This window comes from Syngnathus scovelli, chromosome 16 (assembly GCF_024217435.2).
Source record: "Syngnathus scovelli strain Florida chromosome 16, RoL_Ssco_1.2, whole genome shotgun sequence".
In the NCBI taxonomy this organism is placed as follows: Eukaryota; Metazoa; Chordata; class Actinopteri; order Syngnathiformes; family Syngnathidae; genus Syngnathus; species Syngnathus scovelli.
The window spans coordinates 9,490,809-9,515,000 of record NC_090862.1 but is presented as its reverse complement, the minus strand read 5'-3'; the positions used below and the strand labels follow the sequence as shown (position 1 = coordinate 9,515,000).

Here is a 24,192-nt window from a genome sequence, read left to right as displayed (position 1 = left end):
AAACAGAGTGATAAGCCGGGTGAGTTGCTTTGTAATAGCAGTTTCGTTCATCATGAGGTGTCCGAATTTCTTTTACATCGACTTCACTTTGCAGGCCAACACATTTTCATTTGACCTTTTCAACCATTGTTTTGGGTTATGGCGACAGGCAACACTTTCCCATGAGCTGACCTCTACAGAGCAACTTTTGCAGCGCATGTTATGCCCCCCCCCCCATCTCTGCAGGCGGCCCTGAAGAAGTACCAAGTGGAGCACAAGAACAAAGGGGAGAGTCTGGAGAAGTGTCAAGGAGAGCTGAAGAAGCTCCGCCGGAAGAGCCAGGGCAGCAAGAACCCGTCCAAGTATGGCGAGAAGGAGATGCAGGTGAGCGGCTGTCTTTGGCACTAAAGACTCTATTTTGGAAGAGCCCGCATTGTGTGACGACAAGGCAATCTCAACGTTGGAGTTTCAAAACCCAACCGGGCAGCTGACTCAAGGGTTAGGTTCGGCAGCCTTTGTTGTTTGCCTGGCAAAGTCACCCATACGGCAAATAACAACGTTGCCGATTTGGAAGCTTTAAAAAGTGTCAAGAGCAAAATGAGTTTGCCGTCTCGCCGTGACTCCGTTGGCGAAGAGCTGATAGCTTCTGCCTGTTCTGCATTGCGATGCACAGTTTCATTGGGTTCACCAGACAGCAGAAGTCGACACACCCAATGCTAGATATTTGAAGAGTCAAAAGTGAGACTTAACTTGTTACCCACCATGAATGTGATCTCTTCAAGGGCAGGTAAAATGAGAGCCAGATGATATGGTTGCACAAGTGGCACCACCTGTTGGAAATTAACCTTGGCCAACACGCAATGATCTCAAACTCAGTCGGTTGAACTAAAGCAAAGAAAGACAGCCGATCCGTCAAGTGGGCCCAAATTAGAACGTGCGCAAGACTGCGAACGGCTTGTTTGTCAAAAGAAGTCCGGGAATGCAGCGTGGAGTCTTGTTTGACCTCCTAATTATTGACAGTTTGTGGAGACCATCAGCAGCAAGCAGAGCGAGCTGGACACCTTCATCGCTGAGGGATACAAGACAGCCTTGTCGGAGGAGCGCCGGCGCTACTGCTTCCTGGTGGACCGCCAGTGTGCCGTGGCCAAAAACAGCAGCACCTACCATGGCAAGGTCAGCCCTCTTCCTGCGCCAGTGACAACAGGCTTAATCTTTTTTGACCTTCGGATGTAGTTTTCGACATGCGTCCATGCGACACTTCCTCGTCCTTCCAGGGTAAAGACCTTCTGACCCAGAAGATCCCAGTCTGGCAGCAGGCCTGCTCGGACCCCAACAAGCTTCCTGAGAGGGCCGTGCTACTGGCCCAGCAGATGGGCTCGGCCGCCTCGAGCAGCGCCAGCCCCCTGCACACTTCCAAATCTAACCTGGTTATCTCTGACCCCATTCCCGGGGCCCAGCCACTTCCCGTGCCCCCCGAGCTGGCCGTTTTCATGGGTGGTGGCCTCGGGCACCAGGCGGTGAGTTTGCGCCGCTGGCCGGCTGGTCGGTCCGTCGGAACCCCGTCACTCACACCGCTTTGTTCTTTGCAGAGGCTGATGGGCCCCGATGGCATGTCCGTGGTCAACGGGACGACGGGAGTCCACGGCGAGGAATACTGGCCGGACGGAGGGACCCTGTCCCAAGTCAGGCCTTCGTCTCCGCAGGCCCAGGCGCAAGCGCAGGCCCAAGCGCAGGCCCAGGCTCAGCCTCAGAGACAGGTCAGCGACGTCTACTCCAACACCCTCCCCGTCCGCAGGCCAGGTCCCGCCAAGAACAAGAACCCCGTAGGTAAGCGAGCCCGCGACGCCAATACGTGGGACGACGGCAAAGCTCGATAGCGCCAGTCTTGCCTTTGAGACCTTCCGTCGCCCCGTACTCAGCCGCTGAGCGAGCCGTGCGCCTTCTGCTCAGGTGAGACACGGACCCTCCCCCGGTCTAGCTCTATGGCAGCGGGCCTGGAGAAAAACGGACGCTCCCGCGTACAAGCCATCTTTTCGCACGCCGCCGGCGACAACGGTACCCTACTCAGCTTCTCTGAGGGCGACGTCATCACCCTGCTGGTGCCCGAGGCCCGCGATGGCTGGCACTATGGCGAGAACGAGAAGAACAAAATGTAAAAGATGGGCCTCGGATACCCTTGTGCACTGCTCTCTCTCTGTCTCTGAGACCTACTCGTGTGATTCTTTCACTCAGGCGTGGCTGGTTCCCATTCTCCTACACGCGAGTGCTGCCCGAGACCGATGGCGAGAAGCTGAAAGTGAAGTAAGCTGCGGCGACTCGGATGCTCCGGCCAATGGAGATAGTTGACTCGTTCTTTTTTTCTTTTTTCTTTTTTTTTTCTCCCCCATCCTTCCTGTTTTCTATTATCTACAGCTCAGTAGTGATTAATTTCGGAAGAAGCACATGTCGACGTAAATAAACTTCTCCTCATCCAAGCACTGTTGTTTTTGGAGTGTTGCGCCCACAGCCTCATTGGCAGCGTTTTCTCCATCAACTAAAACACAAATGACGCTGAACAGCGTTGTGGCTTTCGGCTATCGTTTCTTTCAGCTGATTTCTTGATTGTGTCCATCTGGGAGGTAAAGTGGGAGGACTGTGCTTAGGGAGCCTTGGCAATATGACCCCCACCCGCATCCAATATTGATGAGGAAGACTTTAGGCAAAACAAAAGCCGACCTTGGGTATTGGTGGCTGCTCTCGGCATCCGCTGCGAGAACGCTGTAGCTCCAAACAAGACCCGTATCGGTCCGGTATCCTACCTGCTATCGGTACGCGCCCATTGCTCATATGTTTTGTTTGTGATGTGTGTAAGACAAAATCCACACAAATCCCCACTTTGGGGCCAACACAGGGCCCTGCAGTGCGTCAAGGTGGTAGATTCCCATCCCAAATAGTGTGTTTGGAGTGCCAGAAGAGCTTGCGCAGCCATTGCTTTGCCGCTCTGCTCAGCACCGCTTGTGTTTCAAATGTCGGTTGATGGCGGCGACCCACCTGTCCGTCCTCTGAGGCGTTTCTTCTCCTGTCTGGCCAGCCTGCATCACGGGAAGAGCAGCAGCACGGGCAACCTTCTGGAGAGTGACCAATCCCTGCCCACACCCGACTACGGCCTGACCGCCCGACTGTTGGCGCAGAGTCTGGCGCAGAGCCGCCCCAGGCCCTACAGCACGGCGGCCTTTGGCACTCAGGTAGGGACGCAGGCTTGAATGCAGCTAAGGCTTTCTTGCTCTATGCTGACGCCAGCTGGCAAGTTAATGTTACTTTTTTTGCCCGGTGTCTTTCAGCCCGGTGTCTTTCAGCCTGCTGTCGAGGATTATGACGGCCGCTTTGCCACAAGGTAAGCCTTGTCCAGCCCGGCTAGAATTTCCAAAGACAAAAAGATTTTTCTCTTGCATACGTTTGCAAATTAAAACAAGGAATCAGAATGTCGTTCGTTTTCCATTTTCTGAGTTCCTAAAATCAACGTTGCCAAATGACAAAAGATAAGACGCTTTTCTTTTGTAAACATTTTCGGAGTGCATCTCTTCACATAATTAGCAAACCAGTTACCTTTCAAATTTGGCTCACAACCCAGTGGAATAAAATACAAACTTTTGTTCTTGAACTCCCCGTGCGTGTTTTTTTGAAAGCGTCTTTCTTTTTCTCTCGCAGCTGTCCTTTTCTCTTACGTTTGTCACTTTTTACTTTTAAATAAGAGCTAGTGCAGGAATGACACTGTTCCTCTGACTGTCCTGTCAGTCATTGTGTATGTTGTGCGTGTGCGCGCGTGTGTGTGCATGAGGAGAAAGCGTTTCTGAGTGTCCCCAAGCTTCACCCATCGCAGCTTGTTTCTGCTGTCATTGTGTATTTTGTTCTGTTTGGTTTTCGATATGGGCTGAGAGACGTACCACCAGAAACTGAATTGGAATCGCTAAAGTTGAAAAATGGCACTGAAAAACTGAATTTGAATTTCATACATTGAATTGTTATTGCTTAATTTCAATCATTGCCTTGAGAAAATGACTGAATCAATTGTGCAATTTGCAATTATTAGTTTGGAACTCAAGCCCAAATTCAAATTGTATAATTCAAATTAAACAATACAATTTCAATACACATCAATGAAATTCAGTTTTCCACTGTAATTATTCAAGTTTAGAGGTTCCAACTCAAATATAAATGACTCAAATTAATTTTGTGGCAGCACGTATTTCAGGCCAGCTGCGCTAAGCGTAAAAAAAGATGCTCATTTGCGCTAAGCTAGCATTCCTTGCAGATGAGATAACTTTGTGATTATCACATTGGAAAAAACAAAAGCCTTTGTGATGAGGACGTGTCAAGTCCAGTCATGGCTCAAATGACTCAAATTAATTTTGTGGCAGCACGTATTTCAGGCCATCGACGCGAAGCGTGAAAAAAAATCCTCATTTGCGCTAAGCTAGCATTCCTTGCAGATGAGATAAATTGGTGATTATCACATTGGAAAAAACAAAAGCCTTTGTGATGAGAAAGTGTCAAGTCCAGTCATGGCGCTGTTTGGAGTTGTAGGATGCCCACAGCGCCCTGCCTTCTCATGTGTCCCATCCCATCCCGGCCTGTCCGTCTCTGTCCATTTCTTTTTCTGAGTGTGTCCGACCTGGCAAGCTTCCTTCTCTCTTTGTTCCACAGTGACAGTCCTGATGGCAAATTGATTTCGACTGTGTGACAACACACATTGTGACAGACGCAGACAGCTGCGGATAGCGCAGGGGCTTCCCTCCCTCCCTCCCCTGCCCTCCTCGCCTCCCCCTGTCTCTCCTCTCCCTTCCTTCTGCCTCCACTCACACTCCTTCAGCGAGTGGACGAGGCTGGTCTCATCCCTGCTTTCTGTCCTCTCTTCCTCCCGGCGTGCGTCCCTCCGTCCGTCCTGGGTTCTGCCGCCGCCTCTCTGCTGCTGTGCTGCCGGCTGCCTGGCGGTGTCGCTGTCGGGACAGTAGCGGTTGGTGGGTGGAGGATTGCGTTGAGAGTCGGGGCGGGGCCTACCTGCTCGGCGTGCAGCGATACGGACTCTGAGCAACGGCAGGCGCGTGTGGACTGACTGCCCTTGCTCGCCTGCTTTGTCTTTTTTTTTCCTTTCTTTTTTGCCATGCACGCACTTGTCTTTTTTTTTGTGGCTCTCAAAAAGGAGTGCAGCGTGGTCGCAACCCATAAAAATTCTCAAAAGACAAAATGGTGCTTTGAAATGCAAAATCACAAGGGAAGGCTGTGCAGGGACGATGTGATCAGTCGCGCTTACACCTGATTTATTTTGGTGTTGGCACTGCATGGAGAGAGTGATCTCCCCACCCCCCGCGCAAGATTTTTCTCAAAATAGGACAGCCAACAAAGCGACCTGACTTAAGTCTTTCCAGATATAAGCCGTTGGTCGGTCAATTGATTATTTTATTTTTTGCTTTGACTTAGCAAGCAACAAAGTCAACTCGCGTCACGAGCAGCATTTTTGCATAACTTAAAAAAAAATAAAACAAAAGCTTCAAACTATTTATTGCTACTCGTTAACCTTCAAAGTCAATGTAAAGCAAAGAACTACACTGTGTATTTACAATGACCACATCACGTTGCCTTCAAATTTACGAGCTCAAGTGCCATGGATGGGTGAACCAATATCCCACGTCTGTCTCGAGTGCTTTAAGCAAAGAATATTTGGAGACAAACAACGGAGAAACCCATGTAGGGAGACCGTAGGAAAATACTCCCAGGCACATCTTCTCTGCTAAAATCTAGCTGTGACCGTCTTCATGTGCTGTATATCTTTGTCTTCTTCTGCCCCCACGTGGCCAAGGTTTGTACATCATAAGCAGCAGCACAATGTCCATTGAATCGAAGTCTTTCATGGAACAAAATGGTCATGTTCTTATCACCTGCAACCTTAGTTTACCATTGCCAAAAATACAAACGGGAATGAATTGAACTTGTCTATTGTCTCACGGCGGCACGTACAGTGTAATAGAATGGTACGTAATTATTCTTTTGTGGAGTTTTTTTGGGATGGGAGGGGCGGAGATGTTTCTTCTGAAAAATGTAACCATACCATTACTGCAACCTTTGGTTGTAAAACGTTGACAAGACAAAAAGAGGGATTTGGACAGAGGGGTGTGTTCACTTGATAGACTTTTTCTGCTGCATATCCTGGTGGGTGTGTTGGATGCCTTACATGCTGCTTCTGCCTGTCTTTAACCCCTTCCCCTTTTTTGGTGCAGGCGAGCTTGAGCAACATCTCTCGAATCAATATCTATATGTGACTCGTTTGTATCCGTCCACCCAATTGCACCTTTTACTTCTTTTTGAATTTGGTCTTCTTTGTGCAAATGGCCACCTTGGATAAGCGCTGTGAGTTTGTTGACGATTAGCGGCCATTTTTCTCTTCATTTCCTTTGCTGCTCGCGCTCAGTGTTTTTTTTTTTTATTTTCTGATTGTATTCCCCCTGTGCTTTTGTAGTTCCTTTCCTCTCCAAACTATGGGTGTCCTTGTCCAAAAAGACTGAGTAGTTGTTTTATCTTATGCATGCCGTGGAGGGATATCAGAAAATGTGATTAAAAAACAAAACAAAAAAAACAACAAAACAGACCTTGAATGTATGGTGACTTTTTACAAAAGGTATTCGAAATAAAGCTTAACTCTCTATATTAATAAACGGTCTGGTGTGGCAGCAAATCTGTTCTTCATCGCTGGGAAGTCTTTTGTGTGGAGCGCCGCCTACGCCCGCATGCATTTGTGACCTTTGACCTCGCTCCTTCCTCAGCACCGTTACACTGAGCATATGCGCGCTGCAACGGCCACCTGCTTGTTGACTTTGTGTAATGACTGACGCTTGGCACTTGACCATTTTGGACCCTGCTTGCGGCACGTCATGTACGCGGGCTTTGTTTTTTTTTCAGTTGAATGCTTACAGTGCAACCTTAGGTGAAACGCAATTCTGCGCTGAAAACGATCGGTTTCTGTGCCTCTTGTCTGATACGCAAAATGGCGATGGATGGATGTTCTTCCGATGAAAGAAAAATAAATTGCATGTGAACAAAAGCAAATCCGGCTTTGAGATTGCACTGTACTTTTGAGTTTGCTGCGCATGTTAACATGCGAGCCAAAGCATGAGCTGCGAGGCCAACTATTCAAATGCAAAGGTTCTCTTTCCCTTCCAGTTTGGGTCCAGAGTTGTCCCGCTTCTGAGGAAACAGGACCTCCGTAAGTGCCATGCCTCTCCCGCCAGCCACTCCCCCTCTTTGTTTCCTCCGCCTTCTTGTTAACTTAGCGCTTCCCTCGGTAGCTGCCCCTTTTTGGCAGGGAGCGGCGGCATTTTGGAGTTTTGAGCCCCGCATGCTTGTCTCCTTTATTTGCTAAAATTCCGGTGCTCCGTGTTTGCGGACATGAGTGGAAAGCTGCATGGGGAAAACGCGCATGGCCGCGGTCGCACCCGTGGCCACGCCTGCTACGTAGGTTGGCTTGTTACTGTAATAGTTTCCCCAATTGTTCCTATTCGGTGATGCCCTCTCCTGTCCCCACAGTGAGCGCTCCATGGAGGTCTACCTTCGGCCCACCTTCACTGATGACCGATCGGCCACCATCTTCTACTAGCTGGCTGCACCCCCCCTAAAAACCCTGTGCTCTTGCTTGTTTCTTAAATTTTAGACCAAAATATGGGGGGCGTTGAACAAGTTGTTCCTTCGCTTTGATGTTAACCAAATCCGTTAATTTAATGAATAGCACGGCCATACACCACATAGAATGGTCAATGGCAGTATCATGACAAAAAAAGTCAGCTCATTAAAAATGTTGCCGTAATATTGCCAAGAAAATGCCACTTTATTCTTGTCTTTCTTTCATAGTGGAAAATGAGTCGTTTAAAAGTTTAAATATCATAACATTTGATTTCAAAATATTGCAAGAGTCTCGTTTGCATTAAGTCAATATAAAGAAAAGTTTGAATTCGACAAGAAGTTTTATGACAATGAAGTTTTATTGCAAAAACGTTTAAATATTTGCTGAATGTCGATTATTTTCTTTTGTTCTGGTGTTTTCTCTTGTTGGGACTTTTTTTCACATAAGATTACATTCTAGCTATATTCTTGTAACGTAACTATTTTCACGCCATTCCATTTTTTTGGAACATGATGACTTCCTTCTTGAAATTGTACAATGTTTTTGCTTTCAAAGAAATAGAAGAAATGCCAACATTGAAGTGCTATAAACTCTGAAGTCAATTTAACGACTTGACAAAAGACAATGTTGTAAGGCTACGAGATAAAGTTCTGTTATAAGAGTAAGTCAAGTATTGCCAAAGTGGTAACTTTACAAAAATCTCACTTTATTCTTTGAATATTGCGACTTTTTCCAGAGAATTTACACATTGATACCTGTAATCTGACAATTGTATTCTTGCAACATGACTCTTTTCCAGTCAAGTGATTTTTTTTCCCACACGTGCACACCAAAAAGACTTGATCCTGACAACATTGTATCTTTATTTTTTGCCGCCTAATCTGTGGCGTTTTTCTTGCGTGACGCTCTCATTTTAGCTGATCGTTATTGATGTTACAGAAGCAGCAATAAGCTTTACGTGTTGAATATTTATAAGCGAGACAGAAAACAGGGGTGGGTGGGTATCGTCAGCACTCACAGGTGAGTATCGGTCATGTTGCGTTCTTCCTTTTTCATTCTTCCTGCGTCGTCACGGCCCAGCGAAAATGCGTTTTGCTAATCCTTGGCTTCTTGACATTCCTGACAATGTTTGGCCGTTTGTTCTTTGCAAATTCGGCGCTTCTCTGACATTTGCTTTTGTCATTGCGTTAGTTTTTTTACGTGTGTGTGTGAGCTCATGGCAAAGCTCGTCCTACCCCCTTGTAAGTAGTCCAAGTTCTGGCTGCGATCATTTGCTCATGTCAAATGCTGCTGCAGTTGCAGATTGGTGAGGGACTTGAGCCCTCCGCACTTTTCTTTTGTAATTGTTGTTCCCCTCCTTTATATATTTTTGCAATTTTACCCAGATAAGGCTCCTTCTTTCCTTTTCATGTCGATGCTCTTCACAGGGTGAGGTGAAATTTCAGTCTTCTCCTTAGGGGAGGGGTTGCTTGCTAATGTGACAAGGCGCAGGATGAAGCGAGGTTTTTCTTCTCAGTTTGAAGCAAAACTGATAATTGAAACGATGATGAGCTTGGGCACGTGGCAAGGGAATAGCTTGACACGCAAGCCAACTGCAGCCGCAAATGCTTTTCAGACTTGCTTTTCATACTTTTTCTCTGTTATGTACAGAAAAAAAACAAATAAATTCCAGTGGACACACGTTTCATGCGCACCAATTCTTCTTTTCATGTTCGGCACGTTTTTGTTTGGTGCCACACCACAACGAGAAGGGTGCGAACATTTGAGGAGGACAAACCTGCCATCATTGGACATGGTTGCTTTCGTTGGATGGGGGCAAATGCTCACATGGAAATAAAATCTGGTAGTTATATAACTTTCTTCACGTAAGTTCTTCCTGTTTTTTTCTCAGAAAGGATTGTACATATGTACGCATGCTCCTAAGAAAAGCTTTTGCACTTGTCTTCCTGAATATGTATTCCTGCCATGTGTCTTTTCCCTGGCGTGCCCTTAAAACACATTCACGGTATTTGACAGCAAAGAAGTGAGCAGATACAGCCAGTCGGCCAGGGAGGATGCTTTTGTGTGTTTTGTTTTGGGAAGAGCTCAATGGCAGTGAAAGACGGAAAAAAATAACAAAGCAGCTGCTTCATCCAGCCAGAGGAGTCGTCGCGCTCATCATTTGAGTCCCACTATCCGCCGAGTATTTGCTTAAGACGAGGTGGACGTGCAGACGCCAAGGACGGTATGACGATAGCACGGCATGAAAACTTCCCTCGCATCTGCAATGCAGTGGAAAGGGACACACAACTTGGACATTTTTATCACGTTTCCAAGGTCCAGTCGATATGAAAAGTCTGCACACCCCTGTTCAAGAGTAATTCTTTCCAAGCTTTTTTCTTTTTTTCTTCATCATGAATGTGACCTCTAAGCTGTACAAGTCAACAGGGAAACAAATATTTTCTTTCAAGAGTTATGTCTGAAGGTACGGACTGACCATTTTGAATGCCTCCAACCCGACCCTAAATAGTTTTGCTCATCTAGTAGGCTTTTTAAAGCAAGCGATGGCAGGAAAAGCCGACCAGAACATCAGAACTTTTTGTAGGGCGCTCTTTAAATGGCAACAGGTGGGTGGATTTTTATTTTTTTTTTCCAGTTCTAGCACAAAATCTGGTATTTGAACAGGGGTGTGTAGACTTTTCATATCAGTAGATTTGTACTGTATGTGATTGTTTACTAATACTTTCCCCCGATAAGATCTTAAAGAATAAAATTATCTTCATTTTCCACCGCTGGGAAGAGCATGCGTCCTAGAAAAATGTTGGGCAGAGGCAATGACTCAATGAAGCCCTTTTGGATGCCAAAACACAAGTGTGGCTGGCGTCCACTTTGGGCTAAGACTGTCCGTCATCAGAAAGTATACACATTGTATACACTATGTATACATCCATACGGATGCGGCAATGCGTGGTTTGGAAGGGGGAAAAGAGGAACGCTCGAGCAACTGTCCATCGATGGCCTCTCAGTCTTATGGACCTTCTTTGGGCTCACCTGTTAGGGATGGAAACATTTGCCAAAATTAGTCTGGAATTGGAAGCCAAGTGTTGGACCAGCTTTGAGCGAGATTGCTACCTGACACCTGCGTGATGGAGAATCTGCTGGAGGCCAGGAACCGATCGAGCGCCACACTTTTTGCCACCTCGTTTGAAGGGGAAGCGAGTGCTGCTGTGTCGGGCCAACGTTGGCAAGGCTCAAGTGCCACATTCCCCTCCCACTTCAAAGCTGAAGGCAAAGACACAACGCCCATTAAGGAACGATGAACCACGGTGAAATCTCATTGCCATGAATGTCCCACCGTGCTCTGCCCTGTCTCCGTCTGTTTCCTCACAAGCTTCAAGTTTGTTTTCGTCCACGTTTGACATGTTTTCATCCAGGTTGGAGATGACGTCATCTTTCGTCCCATTCCCACTGTATCCGTCTTCGATGGAGAAGTTGTCGTCGACCAGATCCCCAGTTGGGCTCTCCTAAGTGCAAAAGTGAGGGCGGAGGGGTGCTTTAATTGATATTCTGAAAACGTAAGTCACTTTTATGTGGTACCTGGTCAAAGAGGAACACGGTGACGTCATCGAAGAAGGACACCCTCTTTTTCTTTCTCTCTAGCTCCTCACAGAGGGACTGAGTAAGGAGCGTTGGCGTTTTTAGGAGACTGCGGAGATGCCTCGCCCCCCTGCTGTCACTCACCACCACCGGCACTGCACTCAGATCCTCGTGGCTCCCCCCGCCATCCTCCTCCTGGATGCTGTAGGTCCGCAATTCTTCATCCGACTCGCTGTCGTCTGAGTCGTCCTCAGCCTCCTCCAGCGGGGCTCTTAAAGCATCAAACGGCGCCGCTGACGCCTCAAATGAGGCTTCATATGATGCTTGGCATGAGCTGTCCTGCGAGTCGCATTCCTCCGCATCAATGTCCTCAAAGTCTTCCTCGTTCATCCCTCTGTCCGCCAGTGCTTCCATGAATTCCGGCAGCTCTTCCTCCTCCATGGATTGATCTGCGCTTTGCTTCTCTTTGGGTTGCTCGTCGCGGCGATCAAATGCAGTGGAGTTTGTGCATAAAATCTGTCCGTGGCAACAGTCTTGGGATCCGTCACCTCCGTCCTGGTCGTTTGTTGAGGTCTCCTTGACGGGCGAGGCTCCCAAGTCAACAGAGGAGCTGAGCTCCGAGCAGGGCTGCTCTTGGTACTCTCTGTCCAAGTCCAGCTGGTCATGGTCTGCGGCCGCCTCTTTGGTCAGGCACCCGCCCATCTGCACAGGCAAGGGTGACAAGGTGGACATCGCAGGTGTGCAAAAAGAATGGGGAGAGCTTGGCTCGGAGGCTCTTGCCAAAATGTAGCTGGGTTTTTGATTCAACTCCTCGCTTTTCACTGGATCTCTAGAAGAGCTCAGTTTCCCACCATCCAAGTGGCATTTACTTGGATTGGCAAAGAATTTTGCGCCTTCCTCCTTCGGGCTTTTGTCGATTTCAGTATCATAGTCAGAGAAATAGGCAGAGTCCCGGTATGTGTTTTTATCAATGATGTACTTGTAGTGGACCTCTGAGGTGCCGCCGAGATTTTGCTGCGCACCCACTTGCACAATGAGTCCACTTGCACTTGTTTGTGGCCCTAAAAGCTCATTAAATATGAAGTCTGGAGACCCATTATTTTCGGTGTCGTAGCCGCTGTCCAGGGACTTGGGCTGGGCAGGAGTGCTGAGCGAGTCTGGGCTAAAGGCTCCATTGCAGGTGCTCGCCATTGACCACGAGAGTTTTGTGGTGTCTGCAGAGTCGGGAGTTCCCTCCGGGTTCTTAAGCGGGCTTAGCTCTTCCTCCTGCATGTCACCATAGTCAAGGTTGAAGTCTGTAAAGATGCTTGATGTGATGTCTGCAAAGTCATCATCTTCCTCACTGTAGTCTGCGAGCTCCACGAGGCTAGCGCCAGAGTCTCTGAGCCCAAGTCCACTTGTCAATTCTCTGCTTCCGTTGAAGGATAAACAAGTAAGAACAGAGACTGGTGTTAAATCCGCCTCCCGATTGTTAGCCCTCGGCTTCTCTGGAGTTTGAATCCAGCTATGAGATTCCTTAAAGGATGAAGGGGACTCGACATAGGTGGCATCGGGTCTTATGTTGGGCCTGGAGTGAAATCTTTCTCCGTTCTGTAACAACTGTGGTGTTTCATTTCCTCGGGCACTCTGACTTGGATTAGCCAGGTTGTTTTCCTGTGGACCGGCCCTACTGTCTCGATCTTTGAGTTTGTTGGCAGCGCTCCAGGGAGATTGCCCTCGCTCCGTCTCCTCTTGAAAAGTCCTGCAACTCCGGAAGGTTTTGGTGGTGTCTTTGGTTAAAGACCACACTTCTGTGGCGTTATTATGGTGTGGGGTATTATTGTTGGCAGAATGGTTGGAGGTCCAGCTTGTGGCTTCTTCCGCAGGGAAAGTGGGCTCGTCACTGTCCCCACTCCTCCGATGACCCCCCAGCGGGCCGGCGCCTCTTTTAACATCTGGACCAACAACAAGTCGTGTCTGTCCAACGGGTCCCATCGTTGTACGGCATCTGCTTCCGTCTGTTAGATAGGGATCACACAAGCCTGAGCTCACCCCGCTCGTTGCTCGCGTCTGACTCTGCTTATTTTCTGACGATGCCAGCGGATCACAGATATTGGCGTGTTCTGAATCCGACGGAGTGGCTCGAAAGGAAGAGGAGTCTCTATGGGAGTGGCCAAACATCGCCGGACCGGATGCCTGTCGAAGCAGCGGCTCGGCGGTTGGCTGTACAGCGGAGCCTGACCCGCAATCGGAGGCGATCGATCGGAGCCCAGCTGCCGTTGACCGGTAAGCATTCGGTTGTGCGGCGGTTGAAGCCGTCTGAATTTGAGGAGACGACCGAGCGCCACCGGCTTTCAGCGCAGGATTGTCATCCACATGAATGCGATATTCCGCTGTATCCTCAATTCGAATGTAGTAGTCGCTGTGGACCAAGGGGCTGCGGGCACTCAGCACAGGGACCACACCTGCATGCTCAGGCTCATTGTAGGGTGGAGAGGCCTCAGGCCTGCATCCACCTGAGGCGCTTGCCTCGCTTGAATAGTGGACGTCCTGGGAATGCGGGTTCACCTGACCCAGCAGGCCGCCGGTGGACGACGAGCAGTGTGGCTGCTCGGCTTGGGCCTGGTCCCACTTGTACTCAAAGTTGAGACCGTGACTTGTCTCGGTGACTGTCAGCAAGTCATCCCCCGCATCCGAGTGAAAGCTCTCAGAGAAGCGCCCCAGCAGGGGGAAGGATGACGAGGCCAGCTCCTCTGCCCGACTTGGGGCGGTGAGGTCAAGGGGCGCAGGTGCGGCCACTGGGGAGGGGGTGCCAAGCAATTTTGGTCTCAAGGCATTTCGGCGTTTTTGGAAATCCTCCCCTGCCTCACTGGAGCCTTTCGCACACAAGTGTGTGAGCAGGAGGTGAACTTCCTCGCTCCTCGGTCTCAGGTCGGGCTGCAGCCAGCAGAACTGCATGACCTCATACCTAGAGAGAGAGTGGGGGATTTGTGAACACATTCACTTCCGAGTGGACGCAGCCAGCCTGCGACGACAGTGTAGCTCACCAGCGCTCTGCCAGGGAAAAGTTGAGCTGCGGTTTGGGCAGTCTAAGCTGCTGTTCTCGCACAGCGTACATCAGCACCTGTCTGTCAGAGTACCATCGATACGGCTGATCTCCGAGCTCAAACAACTCCCACACAGTGACCCCCAACGACCTGCGACGGTTCAAATCGAGGATGAGTGAGCGGATCCAAAATCCCAAACAGTCCTACTCGCTCAACATTCCATAAAATTGCAAGAGGAACGACGGCAAATGCAGTTCCCATGTCAAATGACGCAGTATCTGACAAATATCCTGAACAGCAAGCTCACCATATGTTGCTTGCCTTAGTCTGGTCAACGACCAAGACGTTTCCGTGGACTTGGTCTATGAGCTCTGGCGCCATCCAGCGCAGAGGCACCCAAATCTGATCTTGCGTCACGTAATAGTCCTCCTGCAAATATTGTGGGTCAATTGGCTCGCCCGCCCACCTGATTAGGCAGAACTTAATAAGTCGGGCCAAACCTTAAAGAGACTGTGACCGAGGCCGTAGTCCCCGATTTTCACGGACATTTCTGATGTGAGCTGGCAGTTCCGCAGGGCGAGGTCACTGCCAAACAAAATGGAATCTTGCTTTGTCGTAGGACTGATTGGATATGCCTGGAGATGGCTCCGTTTGCTCGACTTGGGAGAGGCGGCCGCGAAGATAGGGTTGCCCCCGGCAACAAAATCACTGATGCTGGAGTTTTGACGCCACTACTCAGGCAGCACCAGGATATTGTTGCAGGAAGAGACCGACACTGAGTGGGACAGGTTCCCGCTGAGAACCGTGAGGGCTAGAAGAGATCCCGCCGCCTTGTTCAGTTAGTTACCTGTGAATGAAGTCGTTGTCGTGGAGGTGCAAAAGCCCCGAAGCCACATCACGTGCCATTCGCTGGAGGACGAGCGGGTCGGGACTGTCCGAATCCGACAGGCGGCAACTGCGGAGATAGCTTTTCAGGTCACCCTTGGAGGAAACACAAAAGGATCATGCTGTCGCCAGATCAAAGTATTGCTTGGGACACAGACAGGTGGAGCTTCATTGGCTCTCATGTAAAAGTAGTGCCTCGCCCCCAGCCCATCCTGTCTTTTGGCATCGATAGACAATTCTGAACCTTTTGGGGAACGTCACTTGTAGATTCTTCTTTTCTATTGTCCTAACACTGTCTGACTTGTGTTGTATTGCTGAGGCAAGCATGTGACGCCTTCTCCGCCTAGTAGATGAAGTGCTCGAAATGCAGGGTGGCCAGCCGGCTCGCATGGATGACAAGATCAAAGTGTTTCCTACCAAAGGGCAAAACTCCATGAGCAGCAGATGAGGCGTGACCTCCGAGCACTGGGCCAGGCATTGCAGGAGGGCAGCGTGCTGCAAGGTCCTGCAAATGCATTCAGCGGTCATTTGCGTACCTTCTAAGAATAGTTTCCAATGTGCGAAGCAGAGTATGACTCTGCCCTTACAAGTAGGCTGGCCCCAAAAGAAGTCGTGACTTTTTCAGACAAAACTTTTGGCTCAGACTCCGAATGTCAGTCCCAATGATGACAGAGAAAAAAAACACAAAAAGTCCTGTCGCAAGCTTTTTATTGTTCATTTTACTGGCCCCAAAAGAAGTCGGGACTTTTTCAGACAAAACTTTTGCCTCAGACTACGAATGAATGTCAGTCCCGAGCTCAATGATGACCGAATTTTATTGTTCATTTTACTGACCGATATGGCTGGACCTCCTCCAGGAACTGCATCTGGTCCCAGACACTTGCGCTGGCCTTCAGCTCCTTCACCACCACCCGGGTGGTGCTGAGACCCGCGTTGACCTCCCCGAGCAACACCTGGTACGTTCAAAAACAGCAAATAGAATTTCTAGAAGTTTTTATAATTTGCTCAGAATGTAATACAATTTTAGATTTTTAGAAAAGAAGAAGAATTTAGTTCTTGCACTGACCCGAAAACATCCATCGATAAAAAAGTGACGCATCAAAAAATTTCAAAAAAAGTCTATCCCGGGTGTCACATCAAGTCAGTCAGTTTGTCATTTTGGTCGTGCTACACAATTATTTGAATGAATGGAAAATAATTTTTCCTTGCTTCCAAATGTGACTTGTTTTCCAACTGGCGGCATTTACGTATCGTGAGGGCGCCAGCGACCATACGGCATACGAGAGATTTGTTGCGCAAAGTCATAGGTCGTCGCAGCCGTTGCATGATGGCAAATGTATGTTTCTTCTTTTATGATGTGCTCCGTCTTGTACCTTTGTCTTTTCTCGCTCCACCTATTTTAGTCCTGACCATTCAACCCCAAATGTTCTGTCCATTCTGGCACATTTGAAATGGAGAGGAGACGGACGGACTATGTTTTACTTGCAGACGATACGACCTACTGATTTGGCTTCTGTCACTTCATAGACGACGGGGCCGTTTTTTTTTCCTCAAACGTTTTCCTCCAAATAGAAAATAAGTCAATCCTTCAGTCACATTCTTTTCAGCTTTTGTCCGTCCGTACCCATGAGTTGGCTAACATAGCTTAGCAAATGTCTCTGTCTCTTTTTCAGTCTTAAAAAATTAACAGTTGTAAAAGTGATCAAATCTAAACTAAAAGGGAGCATTTTCCCAGAACTAAAAATAAATGCTCTTGCTCTTAAAATGTCGTATATCCAAGTCAACTTGAGAAACTAACGTTAAAACAAGAACTAACCTCCATGACAATTATTTTGCACGCACTGTCTCTATTTGTAGTTTGAGGATGAGACAAAGACATTATTTACCTTGCCGAACCAGCCGTTGCCAATTTCCTTGAGATAGAGCAAACTATGGCGGTCGAGGTCTGACGATTTGAGATGCTGGACTGGAAAAACAAAGTTGTTAGTATTACGGATTGCGCTCCGTGGAACTGCAGCTACTTTTCTTGCAGGGCAGCTCGGGTTGGATACCCAGCCAGCCAGTACCCTCCCAAACCAAATGAGCCACTGCTCGACTTACATGCTGCGTCACAACAACTGTGAAGAATTTGTGGAAACGCAAAACATGGGAAGTGAGGAGAGAAAAGTGCCACGAGTAGAAAAAGGGGCAAGAACCGGTTGACTGGATTAACCCCCCCCCTCCCCCATGGCGGTTCCCCGAGCAAGAGGCACATCACCACGAGCCAGAAGGTGTAAAAAAAGAGAGAAAAGCACAAATAAATAACAGGTACCTGGCTAGATCCTCATATTCCTAAAAAAAGGCCAGTCGCTGGAGCGGAGAGGTGGAGCAGCCCGCCACTCTGAGGATCAAGTCCCGCTCGGAAGCGTGAGAAGGGGCAGTCACTGCTCCAGCCGCTGCTCCAGCCGCCGCTCCGGCAACCGCTCCGGCCGCTGCTCCGGCCGCTGCTCCGGCCGCCCCCCCAAACATGCCAGCCGCAGAAACACCCAATCCCGCTCTGGAGGTTCTCCGGCTGTCGGGACATCCTCCACGCACGCCCAGATCTGGGACCTGAATTCTTTAGGGAGGCCGTTGCTCGTCCGTTGCTTGCTCGTGCGTCATCTGAGGCGCCAGCTCGGGGTGCGGTTCCAAGACACCCATCGCCGAATTACATAAGCCCACCCCGTCCCCCACCCGCCAACATTCCTTGGCCCAATGGCACACAAGCACATCTCTGTAAGATACAGAAAGGAGCACTGTCGCGGTGGTCAGCCTTATCGCCAGCCCCGCCCGACGCTCGCATTTTAGGTCACGGTGCGTGCCGTCGCTCAGTGTCACAGACCCATCTCTGTCCAAGCTCGATAATGGCAGTCCACCTCTGCCCGCCCGGGCCTTATTGCTGACCCGCTGTCCACCCCGCCTAAATGGTGGCCATTGTTGCTTTCGCTGTCACACACACACAAAGGCCCATTTAGACAGTGAAACGCCGGGCAGAGGTTGTCACGGCGATAACAATCCCACCCTTCTCCTCAAACGTGCACGACGGAGACAAACGAAGGAGTAGGCATGTCATCCAAATGAGGAATCTGTGCATCCTACTCACGGCATTCCTAGAGAGAACGAGAGCCATCGGATGGATTCATCCGATCAAGCAGCCATACTCGACATTGGTTAGTCGTGAAATAGCTCGACAGCCATCCATAGACACATTTTTACAATTAGTGCAAGGTGTCAAGTGTATTATGTACTCACCACAAATACAGTGTACATACAGGGTGTCCCAAAAAGATTTATACACCTTTTAGCAGCTGATAACTCAAAAGTTTGTTTTTTCTTTGTAGATTAAAACCATCGATCCAAATGATGGCAGCTAGACTAAAGTTTGAAGAAAGAAAATTCATTCTAAAATTTTACTGGAAGCATGAAAACGCAGTAAAAATGCAAAGACAATTTAGAAGGATGTTTCAAAAAGCACCACCAACCGCGCAACTGCACCGCGCCGGTCGTATTATTGTGACAGAGCCGTCGCTGAAATTTAGAAAATATTTTAAAAGTCCTGCTGTACTTTCCAAAATTTAAGTGGACATCAGTGCGCAGGGAGCTTAATTTTGTCCGATCGCGCAACTGCAGCGCACCGCCGAACGCGCAACCGTTGCGCGGCGCCGACCGCGCAACTGCGCTGCGCTGGTCGCATTATTGTGACAGAGCGGACGCCAAAATTTAGAAAATATTTTTAAAGTCCTAATGTACTTTCCAAAATTTAAATGGACCTCAGTGCGCAGGGAGCTTAATTTGGTTCGATCGCGCAACCGCAGCGCTGTGTGCGTGTGTGTGCGTGTGTGTCTGTGCGTGCGTGCGTGCGCGTGTACGTGCGTCCGTGCGCGTGTGGGTGTGCGTGCGTGCGTGTGTGTGCGTGCATGCGTGTGTGTCTATCACACAGCTGAGCTGTTTCTAATATTTTGACTGTTGACCGACTCTTTTCTCACAACTTCCAGGATCAACAAGCAAGATTTTCCTCCTCCTATACGTCCGTCCGTCACCCCGCAACACTAGGACCAATCGCACCGTATGCAATTGTGGGCGGACGTGAACAGACGCCTGGGACGGCCACCGAGAGCACAAGGCGGCGCCCGCATCCCAGCCGAAGCTGAGAGGCCAACGTCTATTCCGTGCGGCGCTCTTCTCAGTCTTCCGGTGAGTGGTGAGGGAGGAAAAGTTCAAACTTAAAGTCCCAATGATCGTCACACACACATCTGGGTGTGGTGAAATTTGTCCTCTGCATTTAACCCATCCCCGTGTGATTTTGATCCATCCCCTGGGGGAGAGGGGAGCAGTGAGCAGCAGCGGTGCCACGCTCAGAAATCATTTGGTGATCTAACCCCCCAATTCCAACCCTTTATGCTGAGTGCCAAGCAGGGAAGAAATGGCTCCCATTTTTATAGTCTTTGGTATGACCCGGCCGGGGTTTGTACCCACAACCTTCCAGTCTCAGGGCGGACACTCTACCACTAGGCCGCTCTCGGTGGCGCATACACGTGTGGTCAATGCACATTGTGCACTATTAAGTGAATCATGAGAGAAGCTCCGCAATTGTGTCCCAAGATGACGTGTTGTCAATGTCAACAATCCTCCCTTTCAGTCATGTTGAACTGCTTTGTTCCTGCAGCCACCTCCAACTGCTGCACTGCACAACGTTTGGGAGCAACGCCATGCTATTGATTTCATGCTAATGACTCGACAATGGATTGACTAGTGGCTCCATTTTAAATTTGAGGCTCTTAATGTTTGAAACCAAAAACCAAAACCAGCTCAGTGGCCTAGTGGTAGATTGTCCACCCTGAGACTGGAAGGTTGTGGGTTCAAACGTATAAAATGACCATAAAAATGGGACCCATTGCTTCCCTGCTTGGCACTCAGCATTAAGGGTTAGAATTGGGGGGTTGGATCACCAAATGATTCCCGAGCGCGGCACTGCTGCTGCTCACTCCCCTCTCCCCCAGGGGATGGATCAAAATCACATGGGGATGGGTTGAATGCAGAGGACAAATTTCACCACACCCAGACGTGTGTGTGATGATCATTGGGACTTTACTTTAAGTTTGCGTCTTAGCTGCAGCTCTTAATGGTTTTCTTTTAGCTGCAAAGCACGTGAGGAAGAAAAGTCCATTGTTGTGGCTTCCTATTAAATGACTAAATTAAGCATACTGCAATGTTAATGCTAGTTTTGTTAGCCTGTCTATGGTGTTTTGCATAGTGTGTTATTATTCGGCTAGTGGGCTATCATAGGGCAAAGTTACAGAATGTGCTTTGGTTTGAACACAATAATTGGTTACCATTTAATTGTCTTTGCTTTGTGTTCAAGTCAACTTCAACCAAAGTTGTAAAGACTTGCTCATGTTTGCCAAACTCCTGCTTGTTGTGGCCTTGCAAATAATACTTGTTTCTCAAACGTTTGCTCTCAACTCAAGACCAAAATACTTAAGGTGGGTTCGTTCTCAAGAGGAGATCGTTGACAGCGCAAGTTGTGAGTCGAGTTTGTGTTTTGCGGGGCTGCCTTACTGGTTCCGTCGGCCTGCTTGGAGACCTCACTGAGGGGCAGGATGTACACCTCGGGTCCATTGTGGCAGGAAGGCGACAGGTCCGCCTGGTACTCCTTGCCCTCGGCGTTGTCAAACTCCTGCCGCGCGCGCGCGCATGTACACACGGAGGGGGCATTAATCATGCGCCCGCGTAAGCCAGAGACAATGGTACCACTGTGAGCGGGCGTTCCGATGCCCACACGCACCCGTCCGTCAGTCATGTGTGTCTTGCATTGTGCGTGCGCACCGAAGTCCATCTTGCCTCCAACGACATGTCAGCACATTTGTGTCCCGATCGGGAGTGCGCACAATGCATGGAAGCATCTTTGATAAAGCAGATCCAGTCGTGGCGACGCCACTTGATGTTTATGAATGAACGCCATCTGTTTGGCCAAGATGCGATGAGATGAAATGAGATGTGGTAGCAGCAATGCCCTATTATTGCCCTCGTTTGACTTGTTTGACTGCGATAATCCCAACAGCTTGATATTGATGCTTGTCGATGATCGTTGAGACATTTAGTACGTTTTGTCACTTAGCTTAAACAGGACGTGAAAATTGACATTCTGTTTGCCTGTATAGAACTTGGCAGGTAATCAAACGTTCAAGTCAATCTGATGTCTTTTAAAAATGTGTGAGGCAAGTTCTGCAAATTGTGTTGTTAGAGGTCCTCGACTGTTGCACAAAAGAATGAATTACATGTGCATTAAGCCAATGACTATCAGCCATTAATCAAATCGGGGTTTTTTTCCCCACCCTTTCTTGATGAATTGGACTCTAAAAGAATCATTTGTGACGGTGGCGCACTGGTTAGCATGTCCGCTTCACAATTCGGAGGGTGTGAGTTTGAATCCACCTCCGGCCCTCCCTGTGTGGAGTTTGCATGTTCTCCCCGTGCCTGCGTGGGGTTCCTCTCACATCCCAAAAACATGCATGCTAGGCTGATAGAGCACTGTGAGTGTGGATAGTTTTTCGTCTCTGTGTGCCCTGCGATTGGCTGGCGACTAGTTCAGGGTGTCCCCCGCCTATTGCGCGCTATGAATGCTAGGGTAGGCTCCAGCACACCCGCGACCCCATGGGGACAAGCGGTACAGAAGACGGATGGATGGACAATCATTTACATCCCGTTATGAAAAAAACGGGACATTCTAATGCTTCCCTATCTCCAGCAGAGGGGAGCAAAAGCGGCCTTTCGACGCGACCTCAGCAGAAGAGCTGAAAATCCAAAATGTGGCCAAAGATGCACTTCTTGTCTAATGTTGGATCAAGCAACTTTGAGGACTTCGAGAGCTTCTGGCTTACGTATGTCGAGCAGGAACGACAAATAGTCTTCCATTGAGATGTTTGTGTCTTTGCGGAGCAATTAGGTTTTTTTCTCTGTCCGCCGTTGGGAACCATCTGCCGCTCCAGGCTGTGAGTTAGTGAGCCTTGCTCACAGCTCCCAGGAGAGCCTTTCCTTTCAAACCACCGCTTCATTCTCTGAGAAAAGAAGTTCTTTTGGGCTCTGCAAGGACGCAAGTGCACCGTTACCCAGTGAATCTGCTTGTTGTGGGATGGCTGAAAGCTCCCAGCCCCAGCAGCCATCTCAAAGTGCCAGCATTCTTATTGTCGTCATTTCTTGCTCTTTTTTTTATATATGGCTTAGGCTGAGGGCGGCTCGGTGGCGCACTGGGTAGCACGTCCGCCTCACAGTTAGGAGGGTGCGGGTTCGATTCCACCTCCGGCCCTCCCTGTGCGGAGTTTGCATGTTCTCCCCGAGCCCGCGTGGGTTTTCTCCGGGCACTCCGGTTTCCTCCCACATCCCTAAAACATGCTTGGTAGGCCGATTGATCACTCCAAATTGTCCCTAGGTGCGAGTGCGAATGGTTGTTTGTCTCTGTGTGCCCTGCGATTGGCTGGCAACCGGTTCAGGGTGTCCCCCACCTACTGCCCGATGACAGCTGGGATAGGCTCCAGCACACCCGCGACCCCCGTGGGGACTAAGCAGTTCAGAAAATGGATGGATGGATGGCTTAGGCTGAGGGTACTGTTATGTCTGTTTCAGTTGATAATGAGTGGCAAAATGGCTACGCTCTGAGAGGTATCAAAATGGAAGGATTTTTTTTTTTTTTTTGCTTCATTCATATTCCTCAAACACAATATTCATTGGAATGCCATGTTTAGATCCGATACTGCCACAAGGTGGCGCTCGTTGAAGAAACCTCCAGGTTCCTCTGGCCATTTTCTTGGGCAGGTGAGTAGTTTAACTTGAATGTACTTTTATCACACGCAGGTTAAGGTCTTTTTACGCTTGTGTTCCACTTTGGAGCTTCCACCACGTCATGCTGCCCAGGCGAGCTCACCTTGAAGCCGATGTCGCCTTTCTTGCAGCACAGGCAGGCCAGCATCAGGAAGATGACGGCAAAGAGGCCCGCGAAGGAGACCGCCACCACAGCTAGGGACGAAGGCCACGACAGCTCACTCAGCGGAGCTCCATCTGCACATAGGCAACCAAGAGCAAAATTTCAGCCGAAGGTTGGTAGTCGCCCATCTGTCAAAATCGTGTTAAAGCACCTTGAGGAAGGCAATGACTCTGTGACCATTTTCTTTATGGCTTGTGCTCATTCGGATCAAGTGACTTTGGGCGAAAGGTGGAGTACACTCAGGACGGGTCGCCAACCAATCAAAGACGAACAAGCGTTTGTACATTCTATTTGCTCAGTTAACTTAACACGCGTATTTTGGGGATGCGGGAGATAGCCGGAGGACATGGAAAGTGTAAAGTCTGAGCTGGAATTGGAACCCCGAACCGCTTGACTGTGAACCAAACGTTAGGGCGGCGTGCCGCAGATGAGCTTGGAAAGATGCATGCATCCTCCAAATGGCGCGTGTGAGAGACTTACCTGTGTCAAAGTGGGAGCTGAAGGCAAAACTGGGATTGAAGAACGCTGATGACATGACAATCACGTGCAGGGTTAAGAGCATCCTCCCACGCATACAAAAACAGCTTGGAATGATGATTTCAGACGAATGATTACATTCAGAAATGAAGCTGATTCAGCTGAGTCCAGCTTCTTTAGGGGAGCTGCGCAGCAGGATTTCCTTTCTGTGATTTGGAGGCAGACGTGGACACTCATATTCACGGGGGCATGTCTGGAAGGTCACCATTATCCTTTTTTTTCTCCCGAACCTCTTCTTTGCGTCCTGCGGCGCACCTGATCGTCAATCTGATGTCCTTACAGCGATCAAATCGAGCCACATCTATTTGTAAAAAAATCCCACAGGGTCATGCAAGAATATTTTTTCCCCCTAAAAACGCATCCTGACTGGCGGCACTGTTTCATTAAAAAATCACAACAATAATAAAAAAGGACCGACGACGCTCCTCTGCGTTCGAGCTTCGCAGCGGAACGTCCTGCGTCAGTGTGAAGCTCAGTGTTACGCAGCTATTGCCGCTGATATAACTTTCAAATTAAAAGTATTCTCGCTATCTTCTGGG

General features: G+C 49.0%; 2 protein-coding genes across 10 annotated transcripts in view; one reads left to right on the top strand and one right to left on the bottom strand.

The window, feature by feature from the left end:
• Window positions 1-9,315, top strand: part of LOC125983476 (BAR/IMD domain-containing adapter protein 2) — a 38,903-nt gene extending 29,588 nt beyond the window's left edge. Inside the window, exons 6-15 of one of the 5 annotated variants that reach the window (XM_049744698.2) lie at window positions 226-363; window positions 1,000-1,152; window positions 1,254-1,496; window positions 1,569-1,806; window positions 1,930-2,131; window positions 2,212-2,280; window positions 3,050-3,203; window positions 3,300-3,352; window positions 7,174-7,216; window positions 7,537-9,315. In XM_049744698.2, coding sequence (XP_049600655.1) covers window positions 226-363; window positions 1,000-1,152; window positions 1,254-1,496; window positions 1,569-1,806; window positions 1,930-2,131; window positions 2,212-2,280; window positions 3,050-3,203; window positions 3,300-3,352; window positions 7,174-7,201 — 1,278 coding nt within the window. In that variant the 3' untranslated portion in view covers window positions 7,202-7,216; window positions 7,537-9,315. The other 4 variants (XM_049744696.2, XM_049744695.2, XM_049744694.2 and 1 more) reach the window with 4 other exon arrangements.
• On the bottom strand, window positions 8,316-23,723 carry aatka (apoptosis-associated tyrosine kinase a). Of its 5 annotated transcripts, XM_049744674.1 has the most exons (15): window positions 23,597-23,723; window positions 23,057-23,190; window positions 20,695-20,812; window positions 17,004-17,083; window positions 15,952-16,070; window positions 15,535-15,622; window positions 15,080-15,213; window positions 14,733-14,817; window positions 14,540-14,661; window positions 14,233-14,382; window positions 11,351-14,153; window positions 11,207-11,284; window positions 10,965-11,133; window positions 10,742-10,891; window positions 8,316-9,891 (listed from the first exon to the last, which is right to left on the bottom strand). In XM_049744674.1, the coding sequence occupies exons 1-15, from the start codon at window positions 23,688-23,690 to the stop codon at window positions 9,821-9,823; spliced, it is 4,395 nt and encodes a 1,464-aa protein (XP_049600631.1). In that variant the 5' UTR covers window positions 23,691-23,723; the 3' UTR covers window positions 8,316-9,820. The 5 variants fall into 5 exon arrangements, with proteins under 5 accessions (XP_049600631.1, XP_049600630.1, XP_049600628.1 ...); XM_049744673.1 differs by having other exon boundaries at window positions 8,316-10,660; window positions 11,207-14,153; XM_049744671.1 differs by having other exon boundaries at window positions 11,207-14,153.
• Between the last annotated feature and the right edge of the window lie 469 nt (window positions 23,724-24,192).